The following is a 17,282-nucleotide window of genomic DNA, read 5'->3' as shown; positions in this document are numbered from 1 at the left end:
CAAAATCGTACATTAACAACAGAGCAAAAGTGAGGGCGGAACCTTTTTAACCACTCTCTGTTCTAGTCAGTGCCGTTAGTTAAACGTACCTATAGCGGACCGAACGCGGAAATCAGTCCGACTGTCAACATTCCTAATTCTAACAGTTATTAAACAAGAGAGCTGATCGTACATTCCACAAACATCCTCCGGATCGCTACTTTGCTTCATCATTTTACAATTCTCCCACATTTCTAAGCCGCACGTCGTCGGTAACGGTTCGCTAACACCAAGAAAAACAATGGCTTCCAGGTCACCGTCATCCTCTCCGGACACTGCGACGGGTTCAGGTACCGACCCAGCCCGGCCTGACACTGGAGAGCCTCTCGGTGGAGCGGGTTCGGATTCGGACTCGGACTTGGGTTTGGGTAAATTTGACTACGGTGCTGTGGAGGCTGGAGACCGCCTGGAGGGTGCTGAACTAGTACAGGAGTTCGAGTCTGCTGCCGATCGTGTTGGTGGTCTGGTCCAAACGGCCAGCAGAGACCAGCTACTGTATCTCTATGCGCGGTACAAACAGGTGAGTACAGGCTTCTGTGACCCGTAGCCATCACTCAATAGCAGCATGCATGAACCAAACACTGGATTATCACTCATTATTTTGGCAGGTGATCAATATAAATGTTGTTTTAGGTCAAAGTGGGAAAATGCAATACACAAAAACCAGGTTTCTTCGACTTCGAAGGACAGAGGAAATGGTATGTTGCTCCCTTCTACACAATCCCTCAGTCCAAACACACTTGGTTTTGGTTCTGTTTCTTCATCCTCCAACCATTGTCACCTAATTCCTTGCCCATGTGGCATTTTGTTAGTATTTTATTTGCTACTTCATGAGCATAAATGATAAATCATAATGATCAATGATGACAATGTGAACGTTTTCGTTTTCAGGCAAGCCTGGAAACAACTTGGGGATATGGAGCCGGAGCAGGCAATGCAAGAATATATTTCCTGTGTCAACGCTTTAGACCCTGAAGGCAGTCGGAGGGTAATAATAATAACCACTAATTAAATTACACACACTCTAAAGATCCTTGCTTTTTGTTCCAATTTAGGATTCAGGGTTATTTCAATTCATTTTATCCAAACTGCAGATATAATCCAATCAGTCTTGGAAATTATTTCCAATAGAAAAAGTAATATCATAAATAAACATAGCTTAGATTCCTGACCGCATCAACATAAAATGCTGTCAAATCTTATCAACCGGGACACCATTTGGACTTAAAGGGAAATTGTTTAAATCAAATATGGGTGAGTCAAGTGGACTTCACAAATTGAAAGGGGTGACATCTAATAAATCAAACAGTCACTGATAATATAGGTAGTCAGTGCAGTCAACAAGTGTTCTATTCCCACTTAGAGCTCGTGCAAGTTTGAACAAGCTATGTATCCTTTGATTGACTGGTGACCAGTCTGGGGTGTAGTTCAGTCTTCTTGCCATTAGAGGTCAGTCTCGTTGCATTGAGGCTCATGGGGGGAAAAAAACAGACCACCTTCACTTTAGTTTTTTAATCTATTATAAGTTATCATAGACCATGTCTGATTTTCTTGTGACACCTCCGAGACCGTCGATGCACTTGTGTTGCCACCGAGAGACAGTTGGGGGGGCAACTGCAGACATCTTCAGTCACAGCAATAACATGGCACCATGAGCGTCCCTTTGGAACACTGCTCATGTAGAAATAAATGAGTCAGGAAGAAAATAACAAAAGGCCCCAGGCCTATTGTCAATTGTACTGTGAAGTACCCAACGGCAGTCGAGTGGGACCTCAGTGTTGTATATTGTGGGGAATAATAGCAAAGGAGTCCTCACAAGGATGCCTTTGGGAAGATAATTGTTTATTCCTTAAAAGCCCTTCCTGACCTTGTGCACAGTGTCTGTTTATCACTGGTTCTCCTTTTTTGTTCCCTCCATGTACAAAACCTCTGCCCTCCTCTTTAACCCTCCACTCATTGTTTGCTCTTCTTCCTTATTTATGTCACTTTAATGACGTCACACGACCGCGCTCGACACGTTCTTTTCTCCTCGGCGGGGAGAGCGAGAGGGAATAATTGCCGACTGTGGCCCATCACCACACAATGCCAGCGAGGCAGTCGAGAGCGCCGCCTGCAAACGCACCAACTTGAAAAGAGGCTGATTGTATTACGGCGGCATGGCCATTATTTTGGAAGCGCCGTTAAATAAGGAGTGTATAGACAGAGATACAAGGCCGAGAATAATAGCCAGAAGTCGACCTTTGTTCCCGCTTCAATTGTTGAGGAGCTACTGGTTTGATATTAGATTATACTGCAGGAAAGCAGCGAATATTCAGTTTCACAAGTGGATTAGTTTGTCCCAAAAGTGCATACGCCATCCTTTCCCTTGTCATGTTTCTCCCCCCCCTTTTTTTTTTTCATTTTTATAAAATCTGATTTGTGTAGGCTTCTTTGTAAGCCAAGTTTAGCCAGTGAAGAATAGGCCAGGAAAAAACCAATTTAATGAGAAATTCCATTTAAATTGAATGTGGTGGGCACAGAGCTCCTCAAGGCCAAACTGTTGGATTACAACCTTTGTACACTCCTCATACATGTGCCTGATTTTATTTCACGTTTTTTTTTTATGCACAATACCTGCACCTTTACTGAACCAAATTTTCCCTGAACTGTGCCTGACAGGAGAGCCGAGGAGCAGAGAAGAGAATGGGCTTCGGTGGAGCAGCGGTCAGCTCTTTGTACCAAGAGGAAACGATCAGGTAGTAGAATTACAAATCCACAAAAACGCTTTCTGAAAGCTTCTGTTCTTTGACAAAAGAAAGTAAAAAGTCAGGAGGATTGTGACGTTGCTCACGTCGCCCTGCTCCTTAGCTTGGCTCTGTTTAATTACATTCAACAGAGCGGAACATACACTCCTGATTTATGTTAATGGGATATTTTCTCCCATTTCCTCATGCCTGGCAGACTTACTGAAGCTTAAAGACCTCATCTTCCTTCCAAATGAAAAAAAAAAGGAGCTCTTTTGCCAATTGAAATGAGATGTTAGAATCCTGCAGGTTTTCACGCTTTATAATTAGTATGCACAGTCTTTGGAGACGTCGGCCGGTGTCTTACCTTTTTAATTATGTTAGCATTGAAGGAAGGGGCCGGGTGAAGATGTGGTGGGCACAGCAGAGGCACAACCCCCTCCATGCCCCCTCGTGCCCAAACGTACACACATTTGCACTCGAATCCATGCAGAACTTGCCGGAACTGTCACATTGACTGCTCTGCTGCATTCCAATTTCATCTTTGAACACAAACACAAAAAAACCACACACCCTTCAATATTCAACAGCTACACACCTGTCAGAGTTAATTGCATTGATCCCCCCCACTCTCAAGATGTACGTTTGTGGGTATTGATAAAAGCGCCATTGATTTGCAATACCACCCACGTTACTGAGCTGATCAGTGTGTGATTGAGGAGCGCCATGTTTTGTAATCCCCTCGACAAAACATGCTGATCAACACAAGGAGCTTTGTTGCCCGGACCCTCTGACGGAAGCAGGCGCTGAGTTATTTCTCTTCTCATTGCTTCTTTATTGCGTGTGCGTGTGTGCTCCACCACTGTGGCCAGTTTGGTCTGATGGATGAAGGACATATCTTCTAGTACATCGGACTGGTCACACACACGCATACACACACACGGCGGACATGAGCAGCTTTTTTTGATGACAGGGTAGCTGGCGACCTTCCCAGCATGCATTGCTGCGGCGTCGATGTCACACCGCTTACAGGAGCCGCATTAATCATTTGTTTGTTCTGTGTGCCGTCTACCAACACAGCGTAGATTACAGGAACACACCATACAGATGTTTTGCAATATATAAAAACCTTATTTTATCTTTGGCAGTAAAGTGCACAATATAAGCGTCCCTGTTTGATCATCGACAAAAGACAGATGAGCTGGCCTATTGATTAGTTGCCGTGGGAGACGGATGGCGGCCACACGTCAGAAGCAACCGGGGGTCACCGTGAACGTCGGGAAAAGGAAGGCAGTGGGCGTGTCTGAGCGGGAAAATCATGAATATACATTGCGGTGGTAATCAGGAGTATGCAAATGCATGAGCTCATACAAAACGTTGCGGTGATAAAAGTGTAATGAGTTATTCATGATTCATCATAGGCTGATGGGCAGGGAGCCGAGGAAGGGGGGGGTGGGGGTAAGAGGAGAGAACATGTTGATAAAATAAAATAGCTTCACAAAAACGACTAAATTGTGGGCAGTCAAATGTCAATCCAAATTTTATTTTAAATAAGTGATCAGTAACTAAAGCAAACTTTGCTCCCGGGTGCAAATAAGTTTTCAGGACGTTTTGTAGCTGCTGTGTTGCATCGCTCGAGGTGGGTCAAGCACAGAAAAGGGTGTTGGGGATGGTAGTGGGGGGCTGGCAAGGTTTTGGCCTTGGGGATCCAGCAGCCATACAGCGGCGGGTGCGTGGGCTGTCTGTCACACAATAGAGCACTAAATTCAATTAATTTGAATGGCCAGCATGAGTAAGAGGGAGGGGAAGGCGTAAAGCTCCAAATGAGATGTCACCCACCACTACCACAACAGTAGCCCCCCCCACACACACACACACACACACCAGCACTCACACTTGTCCCCATTGCCAGCAGGTGATTAGAGATGCCGAGATATAATCAGAGGTGGGATGGTGCCACGACGTGTGTTTGTGTACCCGATGTGCGTCGGCCTTCCCAGGGGAGGTGGCATGTGGTTGTTGCCTGTGCGTGAGGCAGACAGAGGTTGTGTTATCTGTCTGGGTGCGTTTGATATGATCTTTAAAGTGGAGGGAACAACCAATACATTTATTTACCACAGTTGTTTTGCTAACATTTGTCAATTAATCGATAAAGTCGTCGGCAAATTCACCAATGAGCAAGTTTAACTTTTAGCATGCGGGCAATTCCTTGGAAAGCTATTTGACTTGGGGCCTCCTTCTTCTTCTATTTTTCTCAGAGAAGAGGATAAGAACATCTTTGATTACTGTCGAGAAAACAACATCGAGCAAATCAGCAAGGCCATCAGCTCCCAGAAAGTGGACATCAACTCCAAAGACGAAGAGGTAATAAAAATATGTACAACATGGAGGACATCTCCTTGCTCCTCACAGCCGTTCCTCATGAAGAGGAGTTTGAACTCAAACCTGACCGCAGTACTGCTTGTTCAACAGCAGAGGACAGTAGTGAAGTTTCACATAAGGCTTCAAACTGACTGGAGGTAGAGGGAGGACCTGTGACCATTGCCTCCCTTGTGAGGCTCAACATGGGAGAAATATTTCTAGGAGACATCCAACTTGTCAGTTTAATGCTCTCGCAAATTAATCTTTAATCATTTTTTAAAGGTTATTTTGTGATCATTACAAACAGCCCTTTTAATATAGAGGACACCATAGCACTAATGCAGCTTTAATTTTATACATGAATGTGATTGGGGAGGAAAAAAAATGCAAGACACTTTTTCAAAGTCATGCAATTTTCTGCGGAATACTTTCTAAACGATTCTCAAAACGCCTTTTGAAAAGGTTCCCTTTTCAAGTGGCTTAATCTGGAATGAGTTAATCATTCATTTAAGGTACTGGATGCAGGAAGCGACTTAATTCTGTCTTAAGTGATGATGCAAACATCACCTGAGGAGTGCAGAGGAATGGCGATTGATGGGCAAGCCAATTGGTATTCTGGCCTGTTTCATAAGTATTCATTCTAACATGCGGTGATCAATATGATTTAAGCGGCAGAATTGGACTTGGAGAGTTTGTTTTACCTAATTGCCCCCACTGAAAAATGAACTTGATCTCGGACCAAAGGAGATGCCCATTTGTGTGTATGTGTCTGTCTGCATGTGTGTGTGTGTGTGTGTTTCTATAGAGTTAGGGCTGCTGATCTATGGAGTATGGACACATACACACACACACACACACACACACACACACACATCCCAATCAATCAGGCCGACAGACTTACTGCTTTTCGTTGTGGTTGCCTCATTCTCCACATTTAAAGAATACAAATGTATTTTTCTTCTGTGAGTGAAAAGACAGTTTCAATTGATCTTGGTCATCATCATGGTGTTCATAGCCTGCCCAAACAAGCTCAACAAACACCCTTAACTCGTTCACTGCCAGCCCAGTTAAAATGCATCTTTGACGTCTATAGCCGTCATTGGCAATGAACCCAACTGGTACTTTGCACATAGTTTGAACAAATTCCCGTGCTGACTGGTTTGTGTGGTTGCAGGGTCGAGCTCTACTACATTGGGCTTGTGACAGAGGCCACAAAGAGCTGGTTTCATTTCTCCTTCAGCAAAAAGCCGATATCAACAGCCAGGTAGGCACTTTTATTTTTTTTCCTTCAAATGACTATGTTGGTTTTCCCCAAAAGAAATACCCTGAGTGTAAATCTTGCACATGCAAAAATTATATTCCGTATGTTCAGAACAATATTTCCTTTTTTTTTCTTTACCCTTGTCCAACGGTCGGTCACCTTTAATTCTCGTTGAGCCATCGACAAATACTCCAGAGCTTTATCAAAAAGAGGTGGCTAGTCTCTAGCGTAGCCTTTAGCCTCCGTAAGGTTTAGCAACATCCAGGAGGGGGCTTTAGCTCGGACCGTAAGCTGGCTCAGCTGCACATCGGAGAAATTAGTCCTCTGTCTGCCCAGAAGGCACGACACAGCTACCAGGTTGCACACCGAGGCTTTAACCGTAAGGCCGAATCAATTGGAAGTAATCAGGCAAATTGTTTTACGTCGCACAAGCCACATAATCAGGACATTTCACAAATGACTTTGTGTGGTCATATGTGGCCTTTTTGTTTTCACTGATGCGGGGAGGAGGAGTGGGGGGGATTTGCTGGGAAGGGTTCATAAAGGACTTAACTGAAGGATAGCTATAAAAAAAAAAAACGATATAAAGCATTATGAAGATGCAACAGTAGATAAAGGCTTCTGTCCCTTTCGGAAAAGGAAGCATACATATTTTTTGTTTTTGGCACAGGAATCTAATTGTGGATCACTCAGTCAAAGTCAGAAATATTCATCTTTGTCGTGCATGAGTTTGAGCAGAATAATTTGCATTCTTCTTGCACTTGGCAGACAGCAGTTGATGCTGATGTCGAAGCTTTCCGATAAGTGGCGATGAATTGAAAATTAAGCAATCCATCACAAAATACTGTACATACATCCTCGGCATAAATTGACTTGTCTTAGATTTTGAAGTTCACTATGTTGTTAGCAATCATCCAGTTTGGCTCTTATGAGTTTGGCATCAAGTTTCTGTAATTGTTTGTTTTATGTTTGTGTAAATAAGTCACTATCTCCTCAATGCTCACCAGTTGCTAAAAAGCTGTCAGAAACCTCATTAACTTCAAATATTTTGAGCAAAAAAAACTTTTTTTTTTTGGGCGCTATGGGAGTCTACGATTCAGCCGCTGAAAATTAGCTGATCAGAGCGGCAGTCAAACTCGCAAGCGTTTTGGAGCGCGATGTCTCATTAGAGAAAGATTCCGGAAATTAGACAAGCAGTGTTATTGGAAGCAGATTTACGAGGTGGCTGAGAGAAAAATATAGTTGTTTAAATCATACCACTCCCTCACAATGCCAAATTATCTCATTATTTAAAGCTTGTGGAACGATGCCCTTCTTATTAGAACTTGTTTCAACCCCTTTTTTTTTCCGCTTTCCTTTTAATCAGAGAAGAGCTAATGAGAATCTGTCCTTTGTGTCCAAAAGACTGTGACGGAAGAAAAAAAATATATAAGCAAAATGGAGGAATGTTTGTTTGGCGCTACGGGTAATCTCTCTTGACCTCCACCAACTGCTGAGCAACCAGTAAATAAAGATCAAACATGATTTATGCTTAATTTGTTGATTAAAAACGGTGGGCGGGGGGGGCTTTCGAGTTAAACAAAAAGTATTATTTGCCTGGCTGAGGAAGGAAATCGTTTGAAATTAATCAACTGATTGTTTTAGTGAATTGTTCCCAAAGCCCGGTAACCTGCATTAAGGGCTCGTTTGATAGTTAATCCTGGATCAAGCTTGGGGGGGGGCGTTACAATAGATCGGGGTGCGTGCTCATGTGTGTGTGGGTGTGTGAGTGCGTTTCAATACACAGATCACGACTCTGCCACCTGCCAACCGTAGATCAGAGCTCATCATCACAATGCTGCCACTAGCCCAGTAAAAGTGGGACAGGCACACAGTGTGGGGAAGTCCACTTTAAATTTGATGTAATCATGGAAATTACAGCTTAACAACTGTACTCGAATGTATTTAAGAGCCTGAATTGAGACGGAAGCTTAAATTCAGTTAAGGTATTCCATCATAATATCACAAGTGGAGTGACAACAGATCAGACTGTCAATTTCATTAGTAATTAGCAGCACTTCCCCCTCGGATTTGCTATACACTGTAATTTGATTTGTTTGATTTTATTTCTGTATTTGGGTCGTTATATTGTCAATATATTGCTCATTTGAAATAATAGTAGAAAGTCGATAGCATTGGTTAAAGACCCCAATTATGTCTATAAATTTCACGAGCCATGTTGATAAATGATAAACTTTTCCAAGTCACAGTAGCCAGAAATTACAAAAAAATATTAGCAATGTTCTCACCGCAAAGAATAAAGCATAATAATGTAAAAATAGCAATTGCTGATTTTTTTTTCCTTTTTCCTCCATGGTGTTTGTGTTCAACTGTGGTAAAATGCAGAAAAGAGAAGTTATTTATAAAAAAAAATAATAATAAATAAAAATTCTTAAAAACCTTGAGACAGACAAAACAAGAGTTTGAGCGAATGAAAACATGAGCAGTTGTCTCTTTTTTTTTTCTCTTTTCTCAGAGGCAATGGTCTCCCACACATTTGAGACAGTGACTGTTTATGTTTTCAATGCTTTGCTGACTCTCAGCGATATTCAACACCTGCGCGTGTGTGGTCATTTTCAGTTCGTCATCCCACACATAGCCAACTTTTGTTTTCAGGTTCAAATTCCAGCCCCCCTCCACTAAAACATCCCAATAAGCCAGACCGTAACCATGGAAACGTGCAGTTATTCATGGGAACTTGAGTCAGATGTTTCGGAGGCGCTGCAGACAGACGGTCACAAAGGTCGTGAACAGCCCGGAGTGTATTTACACAATGTGGTACTTGGAGTGTGATTAGTGGGAGTAAGTGGCCGAGGCGTGGAAGGAAAGTTGGGATTAACCCGACAAAGTGCAGGTTAACACCACGCAAAGACAACGGCAGGAAGGAGACATTGTTCACGGCACGCTGAGAGGAAGCGAGCGGAAGACGAGGCGGAGCAGGTGTCACATGCTCATGTGCGACTGTCTCACTCACTCACATTGTATTTTAAAACAAGATGATCCATGAGGCGGAAAGGGCGACTCGCAGCACCGCTAATTCTAATTAATCCAGCGTGCTAGGACGGCCGCGGCGGGACCCAAGTGCTCCCAGTCTATCAGATAGAAATTCATAACTTAATTGAGGTCAGGTTCCAGAGCCGACAGAACAAAAGTCTCCAGCCGGGACCAACTAGATCAATAGTAATAAATATCCGACTGCAGGGATGGCCCGCAATTGGCGGCCGGGGAACGCAAAATAACAAAGTTGACGTGATGCTAGTGTCGTGGCTACTGCTTACACAATTGGACAGTCTTGGTTTATGGATTCAATGGAGGAAGGGCTTTACCCTTAAGATTTATGATCAAATGACGTCAAACAAGAACAAACCACCAACAATGTCATCTCTCTCTTTTTTCAACTTTTTTTTTTTTACCTCTACTGGTATCAGTACGCCTCCCTAGGTTGTTTTTTTTGTATGTGAAACTACAGTTGTCTATCAAATCTATTTTATATTTTTGGGTATCTGAATCAAATTAATTACATTATTCCTATCAGAAATGAGTCTTCAATTTATGATTCAGTTTTAGTGAGACTTTTTGGTACAGATTAATCACACACAAAAAACAAGGTTACACTGTATTTGGAGGGGGGGGGGGGTCTTTCCTCTGTTCAGCATCTGTTGCAGCTCACGCAATTCCACACAAACACACAGACACACACTCGGCTGATCGAAAGTCAATGTTGGAGGTATTGTTAGAGGTTGCCTTCGCTCCCCTTTCCCAGCAATATTGTCGAGAACTAATGGCGCAGTCATAACAAATACCCAATAAGATCCATCATAATTGTGTGTGTTGTGTATACGTGTGCAGGTGTAACCTTTCCCGCATACAATCAGTATCTACAAAAAGGAATAAAATTGGAAATGCACTCATGAGAAACTGAATTAATATAAATTCACTTTTTTCATTCTGAAAGTCAAATGAGCAAATTTCTGCTCCCTCTGTGTCTCGACGGATTAACGCTGAGCTCGGCTGTAGTTTGCTTCATATACTGTACGCATATTTAAGAGCACTCCCTCTGAATACACCCAATGACAGCATTACTGTAAAATATTACTCTCGTCTTTACAAGTTTGTCCGCCTGCTCACTTTTCCTCTCTTATAACTTTATAGCGTTATTGCCTCCGATAAGGTCTTTTTTTTTTTTTTTACGTCGGTTCAAAATTTTCGCCTAGGAGATGCTTTTCTAGGATCCATGTTAAGTAGTCGCCACAGCGCTTGACTTAATGAAATGAGAGCTGTTGCCGCTCAGACATTCACACACTTCTGAATGTATAATGCGAGCACTCAGAGGAGGCCAGCTTGTCACTTGACAGTAATGCTATCGTCGATGGGAGCCCTTGCAGCAGGTAACGCTCGTCTTTGCCTTCATCAGCTCTTGTTTCTTTCTTATTGGCCACTCACTGGGCCTCGCCTACATCCTACTATTTGATTTCCATCGTTCTTAACCATCCACATAAATTGTCAGGAGCATTAAAGCTGTCCTCGACCGCTTCAGACAGAAAAGGAGAGGGAGTGGGTGGGGTGTAAGAGCTGGAAACATAGTGGGTGGAGGGAAAAAGGGGTGAGGGGGGTGAGGAGAGAGAATAAACAAAGTGTTTTGCCTTCCATCAGTCTCCCGCAGTACTCAGCTTTATGAGCCCCCCCACCATCCCGACTCCCGCCGCAGCCCCCGCTCGCCTGGCCATTGATTTTCATATTACACACATTTTTGCATTTATTTATTATATATATTTCTTTTTAAACATCATCGATGAGCTGCAGGAGGACAGACGGACCCCCACCCCCTCCCCAGCCATGTTAACTCCGAGCTTCAACCCTATCCTTCTCTCTGATGGCCGTAATGGAGGCTAAGGCGTCCCATGGGAACAAGCATGCTTGGTGACGCCAAGAGGGGAGGGGAGGGGGGGGGGGGTCTGCGCCTGGGTAGGAGATGATGGATTTACAAACAACCAAAGCATTTTTTGTTCTCTTAACTGTGAAAAACAAGCAAACTGAACCTTTAGCACGTGAGCTTTTTGTACTCGTTGAATTGACTGTAGTGTAAAAATAGTAAAAAATAAATAAAATAATTCCTGCAATATTTACTGGTACCATGATGTCAGACGTAGGCGTGAGGATGGGTGAGGGGGAGCACCTGAAGGACACTCCCCGGCGATGCGAAGGGCGGCATCGGGCTAATTTGACCGCGGGTGGCAGTCCTCACACGCTGAGTGGCAAGGTTGCGGCTCAGAAAGGAGGCTCAGATTCAATTAAGGATGCCCCCTCCTGAGTAGATCCTTTTAACACCGGGGCCTTCCCAGTACACACATGCACCTCACACACACACACATACACATCTGATTCGGCATTTGGAATTCCAAGACACACAAACAACCATTTGCCAAGAGAAATCAAGGTAACTATTGGGGAAATTGAATTTACACTGGATTCGGTCCTGCAAGAAAATGCAATGAGCAAAAATAGAAGTTTAAAAAGATTCTAATGTTGGTTTTGTCATTCATCATATAAAAGTGAAAGTGATCTGTCATTGCTTATTCCTCGTACCTACTCGTGCGTCTCACGGGGTCTTTGCAATCCATCCAAGACCTCACTTGGTATGTCCTGCACTTTGTAGTCATTCATCATAAAATCTTTAAAAAGTCTATGAAGCTTGAGGTTTTGGGGGGCCCAGAGTTACTCAAGATGGGCCCCCGACAAAGTGACCGGCATCTTCATCTCTTCCATCTTGCTACTTTTTGATTAATGGCACCTGCTCTTCATAATGCGATCTGCCGGAATCTGCATGCCAATGATTCCAGTCGATCGATTTCCCCAACACACGCTCGGGTTCCCTCCCGGTAGCTGTCATTATAAAAGTCAGAAGCTGCTGCATGCATTGATCATAAATTATAATTGCTTGTCCATTTTTTTTTTCCTCCTCACTTGTTTAATGTTTCTGTCAGGGGGTGGACGGGAAATGGGAGAGTCTGAAAAAGACTCACCTGGTTCTGCTTCCGTATGTATATACATATATATATATTTTTTTGTTTGTTTTTATTTTAAGTTGTAACTATTCACCTAGGTTTTATGTTGACAATAGCGACCAAAACACATCTCATTCAAAGTTCAGACACACAATCGGAATGAAATGCCGCTGGAGTGCGCCGTACACTCCAGGGACGTCTCCGTTCTATTTGTATCCCCAAACCAAGTTATGTTTTATGCCCTTGAAGCCACCACTTAATGCCGCTGTAAACAGTTTAGGCTCAACATTTGGACTATTCTTGTCCCGAGATTTGTAGAAGCCGATCCATGCGTAAAACCAGTTCAGTCACTTTCCATGAATGACATTTGTGACAGTTTGTGTGTTTCCTGTTTGACGGATTCATCTGACATTCCTTCACTCTCAGACAGATTTTTTTTTTTTTACAAGTTTACACAAAAATGTAAATGCGCCATCTAATCATTTCTTTGGATTTAAGTCTTAAAAAAAATCAAAAGTGCCTGACATTTTCTTTTCTCAATCTTCATTCTCTTACCTCACCTCGCTTAGAAATGATAGATGGGTGTGACTTAGATCCAGCAGCACTGCAATTGTACTAATAGGTCAATCCCTATTCATGCTGCACCTAAGCATATTGGTCCGGCCCATTAGGGTGATCCACTGCTCGGTGCCGGGGGGCTAGCGCTATTGTGCAAGCAGCTGCTTTATTGAACACTCTTGCTGACGTTTCTGCACCGCAAGGGGAAACTTTGGATGACATGCAAAAGCACAGGTTTGGTGCAACATGTCTCTGTAATGGGATGGGAACAGGGGTGCACCCGAGCGGGGCGGAGCGGAGCGGAGGGGGGTTAAAGGGAGCTGGTGTCTCTTCTGAGCTACTTCCAAAGCAAATGGAAGACAATCCAATTTCCTGTGATTCCATCAAGCCTGGGTTCTGGATCCAGGGGCATTAGGGAATGCTGAGAGGACAGGCCACTGACCCCCTTCACATGTAGCCGACACACACACACACACTACACACTACATTTGAAAACACTGTCTACCTTCACTGCACCGTCAAATTTTAAATACTGCATTTTTTTACTGTACAAAGTTGAGTATACTTAGTGAGCGTTGTATCCAGTAAAGCTTGACTCCGATATGTTTTTCACTCACTAGTGGAGATTTGCATCTGTGTTTGAGATCCACCCAGAGGGAATAGAAAGCTCTAATCCAATCAGAGGGTCCTCAAAGTGCCACCCCCCTGAGACCGAGACAGAAAGTGAGTGAAGGAAAGAGAGAGAGAGGATAACAATAGGATCACCATGCAGTAAGGAGAGAAGGAGAGAGGGAAATTAAGAAGAAAAAAACCAGAGGGAATGAAAGAAAAGGAATTATGATGGAGAATGGGAGAGAGGGAAAAGTGGTAATGACAGCAGAGAGTGGCAGGAAAGAAGAGGAAGATATGTTCCCGTTCAAACACCCAAGGTGGAAAAGCTAACACACATTTTCATCATCACTGCAGAGCATGAAATGTCACCAAGCCTGCCGCCTTTTAATCCGCTTCCAATCACGTGAACCCGTTGGACTTTTGTTCTGAAGGCGCCGGCGGCACTTTGGCCATTCATCATCATTACGAGGCGCAAAGGCAGGCTGGAGCAGTGATTAAGAACTGAATCTTCTGTCGATGATGCCTGTCATAGATTGGCTCTTATACCGACGCACACAACTCCAGCCCTGTCCTCAAGCCAAAATATACCTCTCCCATTGACCCCTTTAACCTGAGCTACCATTTGTTCACACACATTTACAGACGGCCCCTGATTCTTCACGGTCATCTCTTTGTTGTCCCTGAACTGATGTGTGTCAGGGTTACAAAGCTACTGAGTTAAATTCAATAAACATATATTTGAATAAAATAAATAAATGACGGATGACACTCTGATTGCATCTAATAGATCCGCTACTTAAAAAAACTGTTGATCAAGAGAATGTGTCTCCCCCTAGTTGAAATACATATTTTTGACAGCATCCAAATCACACAAAGAAGTCCGATCATGATCACGTTTGAGTCACGTATTTCCCCAAATCAATACTTCATCTCCTCGACCCCCCCCCTGAACCCCGCTAAGCCCACCCACAGCTAACCAACAAGTAGCCACTGATTGGTATGCTAACAGGTGAATTTTGCAGCATTTGATGGCTGCAAATTTATCTCCATTATCACAACTCGCCGCTGATTTATTCTTCGCCCGTCACAAGTCTCTTGAACATTGTCTTTGCCTTTCACAGGATAATGAAGGACAGACGGCGCTACATTATGGTAAGAAGGCAGCTGTTGATGTGGGTGTCTTAACTTTTTAATGCATCTTCACTCTGATGGAAATGTGTTGTTCCTGTTCCTGTCCTCCTTTTCCATCTTAATGAGGCTTTCCTGTTCCTGTTGTGTGCATGTGCTTTGGCATCTTTGTATCTATGCTTGTGTAGAGATTCTGGTTAGGGTCAGTGTATGTGTGTGGGTTTGCTTAATAATCGCCAGGCCTCCCCGAGGAAATCAGCGGCGGTCCTCAGACTCCCCCTGACCCTCTCATGGCCCAACACACATGTCCCTGAGGGGCGGTTCCCTTGTCCTTCTGAGCCTGCCTGTGTGTGGTTGCACCATCTGTCCTCTGCGGTAGTTTGGTGGCGGCCATATTGCGTCACCCCGCTGGCGCGTGCATCCACCAACCCAGAAAGGTGGCATGTAAAAAGATGACTCATAAACATAAGCGATGAACTCCGAGAGACAAATAGCAGAGAATGAAAATTCATTTCCACCTCTCTTTGCACAGGGCCATGGCGGCTGGCAAGTGATTAATTGAGGGTTTACTGCTCACCATAAATTGTTCTCCTCCTCCATGGCTCCCTAGAGGGCCAGCTACTTTTTTTTTTCTTTTTTTTCCCCAACTCAAGGCCCAGGCGAGACGTCGAGCGCGTGCCGCACGCGCCGCGGCGGCTAAATAAAACGCTCATCAAGTGCATGGCTCACTCGGAAAAAAAAAACGCTAATCTCGAGCGGCTTTCACACATGCGCGTGGATGCGCTGGCGTTTCCGATGTATCATCACATCTCGCATACACTCTTGGAGGTTAAGAGGCCCTGGCTGTCAATCACTGCTGCTGCTGACATCAGCGATCAAGGCCGAGCACGTAGCCCAGTGTTTAAAAGCAGCAATTGATAGACACTGACAGAGAAGAGCACTCACATAGCGAGAGGGAGGGGAGGGGGGGAGGAACTCAGGTACCAGCAAAGATGTTCTAACTAAAGATGTACACACTTCCTCTTTTTCGTTTTTTTCTTCATGCAGCATCGGCATGTGAGTTTGGCGACATCGTGGAGCTCCTGCTGAGCACCGGTGCTGATCCGTCCATCAAAGACATGGAAGGCTCGCTTCCCGAGGAGGTCACAGAGTCCGGCGCCATCTCTTCACTCTTGCGCCAGTACACTGCTCCCAAAGGCTAGAGCAACCGTGCCGTGTTGGCTCTCAACTCCAGACCCCCCCCGTCGTCGTCTCATCATCCCAGACTTCCCAGCATCCCTCACTTCCCTGATGAGAGACTGTCTAACCACAGCAGTTTGCGTTTGATTTGTTGTTGCCATTGTTATGTTTTGGCTCCTAAATACTTGAGATTAGTTGGCTCAACCGTGTTTCTTTTTCATATGAAACCATTTATTTTGACCTTTACTCACTAAGTTTGGCTGGCATGGTACTGGATCGAAGAGATTAATTGATCAGCACTGTCAGGTATTTAAATCATTTGATGAGGCAAAAGACTTATTCTGATTTATCTTCAACGACCACTGAAAACGGTTCTGACCACTGTTGCGGGTTGATTCACTTCTGTTGTTTATCAGCATTAAAATCTTTAAAAAATCTATATTCTTGTTTTTTATGAACAGCAATTTAAAAATATACTGACTCCAATTTAATACGTGCACAACCTCTTGTCTAAGAGGGTGTGTACACTTTTGCAACCATCTTATCTCAATTGTTACTTTTACTTCTGATTCAGGTTATAGGTCAAAAATTGCTCTTGGTCCCAAAAACCTGGGTGTGGTAAAGAAACAAACAAAACCTTAATATCATATAGGAGCCATCCAGATGTTCTTCAGAAATAACCAACACATGGTGCACATCCAAATCTGCTTTACTTGTCAAGCTGCTCTGATCAGTCCAACACACACACACACACACACACACACACACACACACACACACACACACACACACACACACACACACACACACACACACACACACACACACACACACTGACAGATGAGAATAGGCTAAATCTGGATTGCGGTTCTTAACTACAGCTTCCTGATGAAGACACAGATACACAATATGTACAGTAGCGAGGGAGGGCACAGCTTAATCCTCCTCTCTCTAGCACGCCGTCATGCGTCTCACCCTTGCCCCTCGTCTGTGGTGTTTAACTCAACTGTCAATCTGGCCTGATTGGAGGTGTTAGATAACAGTCCCAACATGGACTCTGTCACTCACCCTCAGGGCCTGCGTTTGCGCTCGTATCACGTTCGATATTCGTCTTGCCAAACCTGGGAGAATTTAGATGTCATTATCTGGCGTGCGTGCGCCATGACCTCCGCTTCTCAGAACCTTACAGAAGTAGCCTGGAGAGTCTCGCCCCGCTCTAGAAATACTCCTAATGTGATGTCGCTTTTGTGAAATCTGATGAAGAAACGATGATAGGAGACTCACGTGAGTTGAAAGCTTTTCAGTATTCTGAGGCATGATTGGTTACACTCCCACAGAGTCTCAGTCATTATTTGGGTGGGGGGGGGGGGTCCTTGT

At 44.0% G+C, this 17,282-nt stretch overlaps 1 protein-coding gene across 1 annotated transcript; it reads left to right on the top strand.

The window, feature by feature from the left end:
- The first annotated feature begins 68 nt into the window (after positions 1-68).
- Positions 69-16,341, top strand: acbd6 (acyl-CoA binding domain containing 6). Its single transcript, XM_037250743.1, has 8 exons — positions 69-559; positions 673-737; positions 931-1,027; positions 2,698-2,774; positions 5,021-5,126; positions 6,298-6,387; positions 14,720-14,750; positions 15,774-16,341. Exons 1-8 carry the CDS (start codon positions 281-283, stop codon positions 15,926-15,928), a joined length of 900 nt encoding a protein of 299 aa, XP_037106638.1. The 5' UTR covers positions 69-280; the 3' UTR covers positions 15,929-16,341.
- Positions 16,342-17,282: the final 941 nt, after the last annotated feature.

This window comes from Syngnathus acus, chromosome 4 (genome assembly GCF_901709675.1).
Source record: "Syngnathus acus chromosome 4, fSynAcu1.2, whole genome shotgun sequence".
Taxonomy (NCBI): Eukaryota; Metazoa; Chordata; class Actinopteri; order Syngnathiformes; family Syngnathidae; genus Syngnathus; species Syngnathus acus.
Note: the sequence above shows the minus strand (reverse complement) of the source record. Positions and strands in the feature narration are given on the sequence as shown.

Coding starts and splice junctions, on each gene's coding strand:
- acbd6 (XM_037250743.1), top strand. CDS start 281: ATGGCTTCCAGGTCACCGTCATCCTCTCCGGACACTGCGACGGGTTCA. Junction 1,028..2,697: donor ACCCTGAAGGCAGTCGGAGG/GTAATAATAATA, acceptor TGTGCCTGACAG/GAGAGCCGAGGAGCAGAGAA. Junction 2,775..5,020: donor TACCAAGAGGAAACGATCAG/GTAGTAGAATTA, acceptor TATTTTTCTCAG/AGAAGAGGATAAGAACATCT.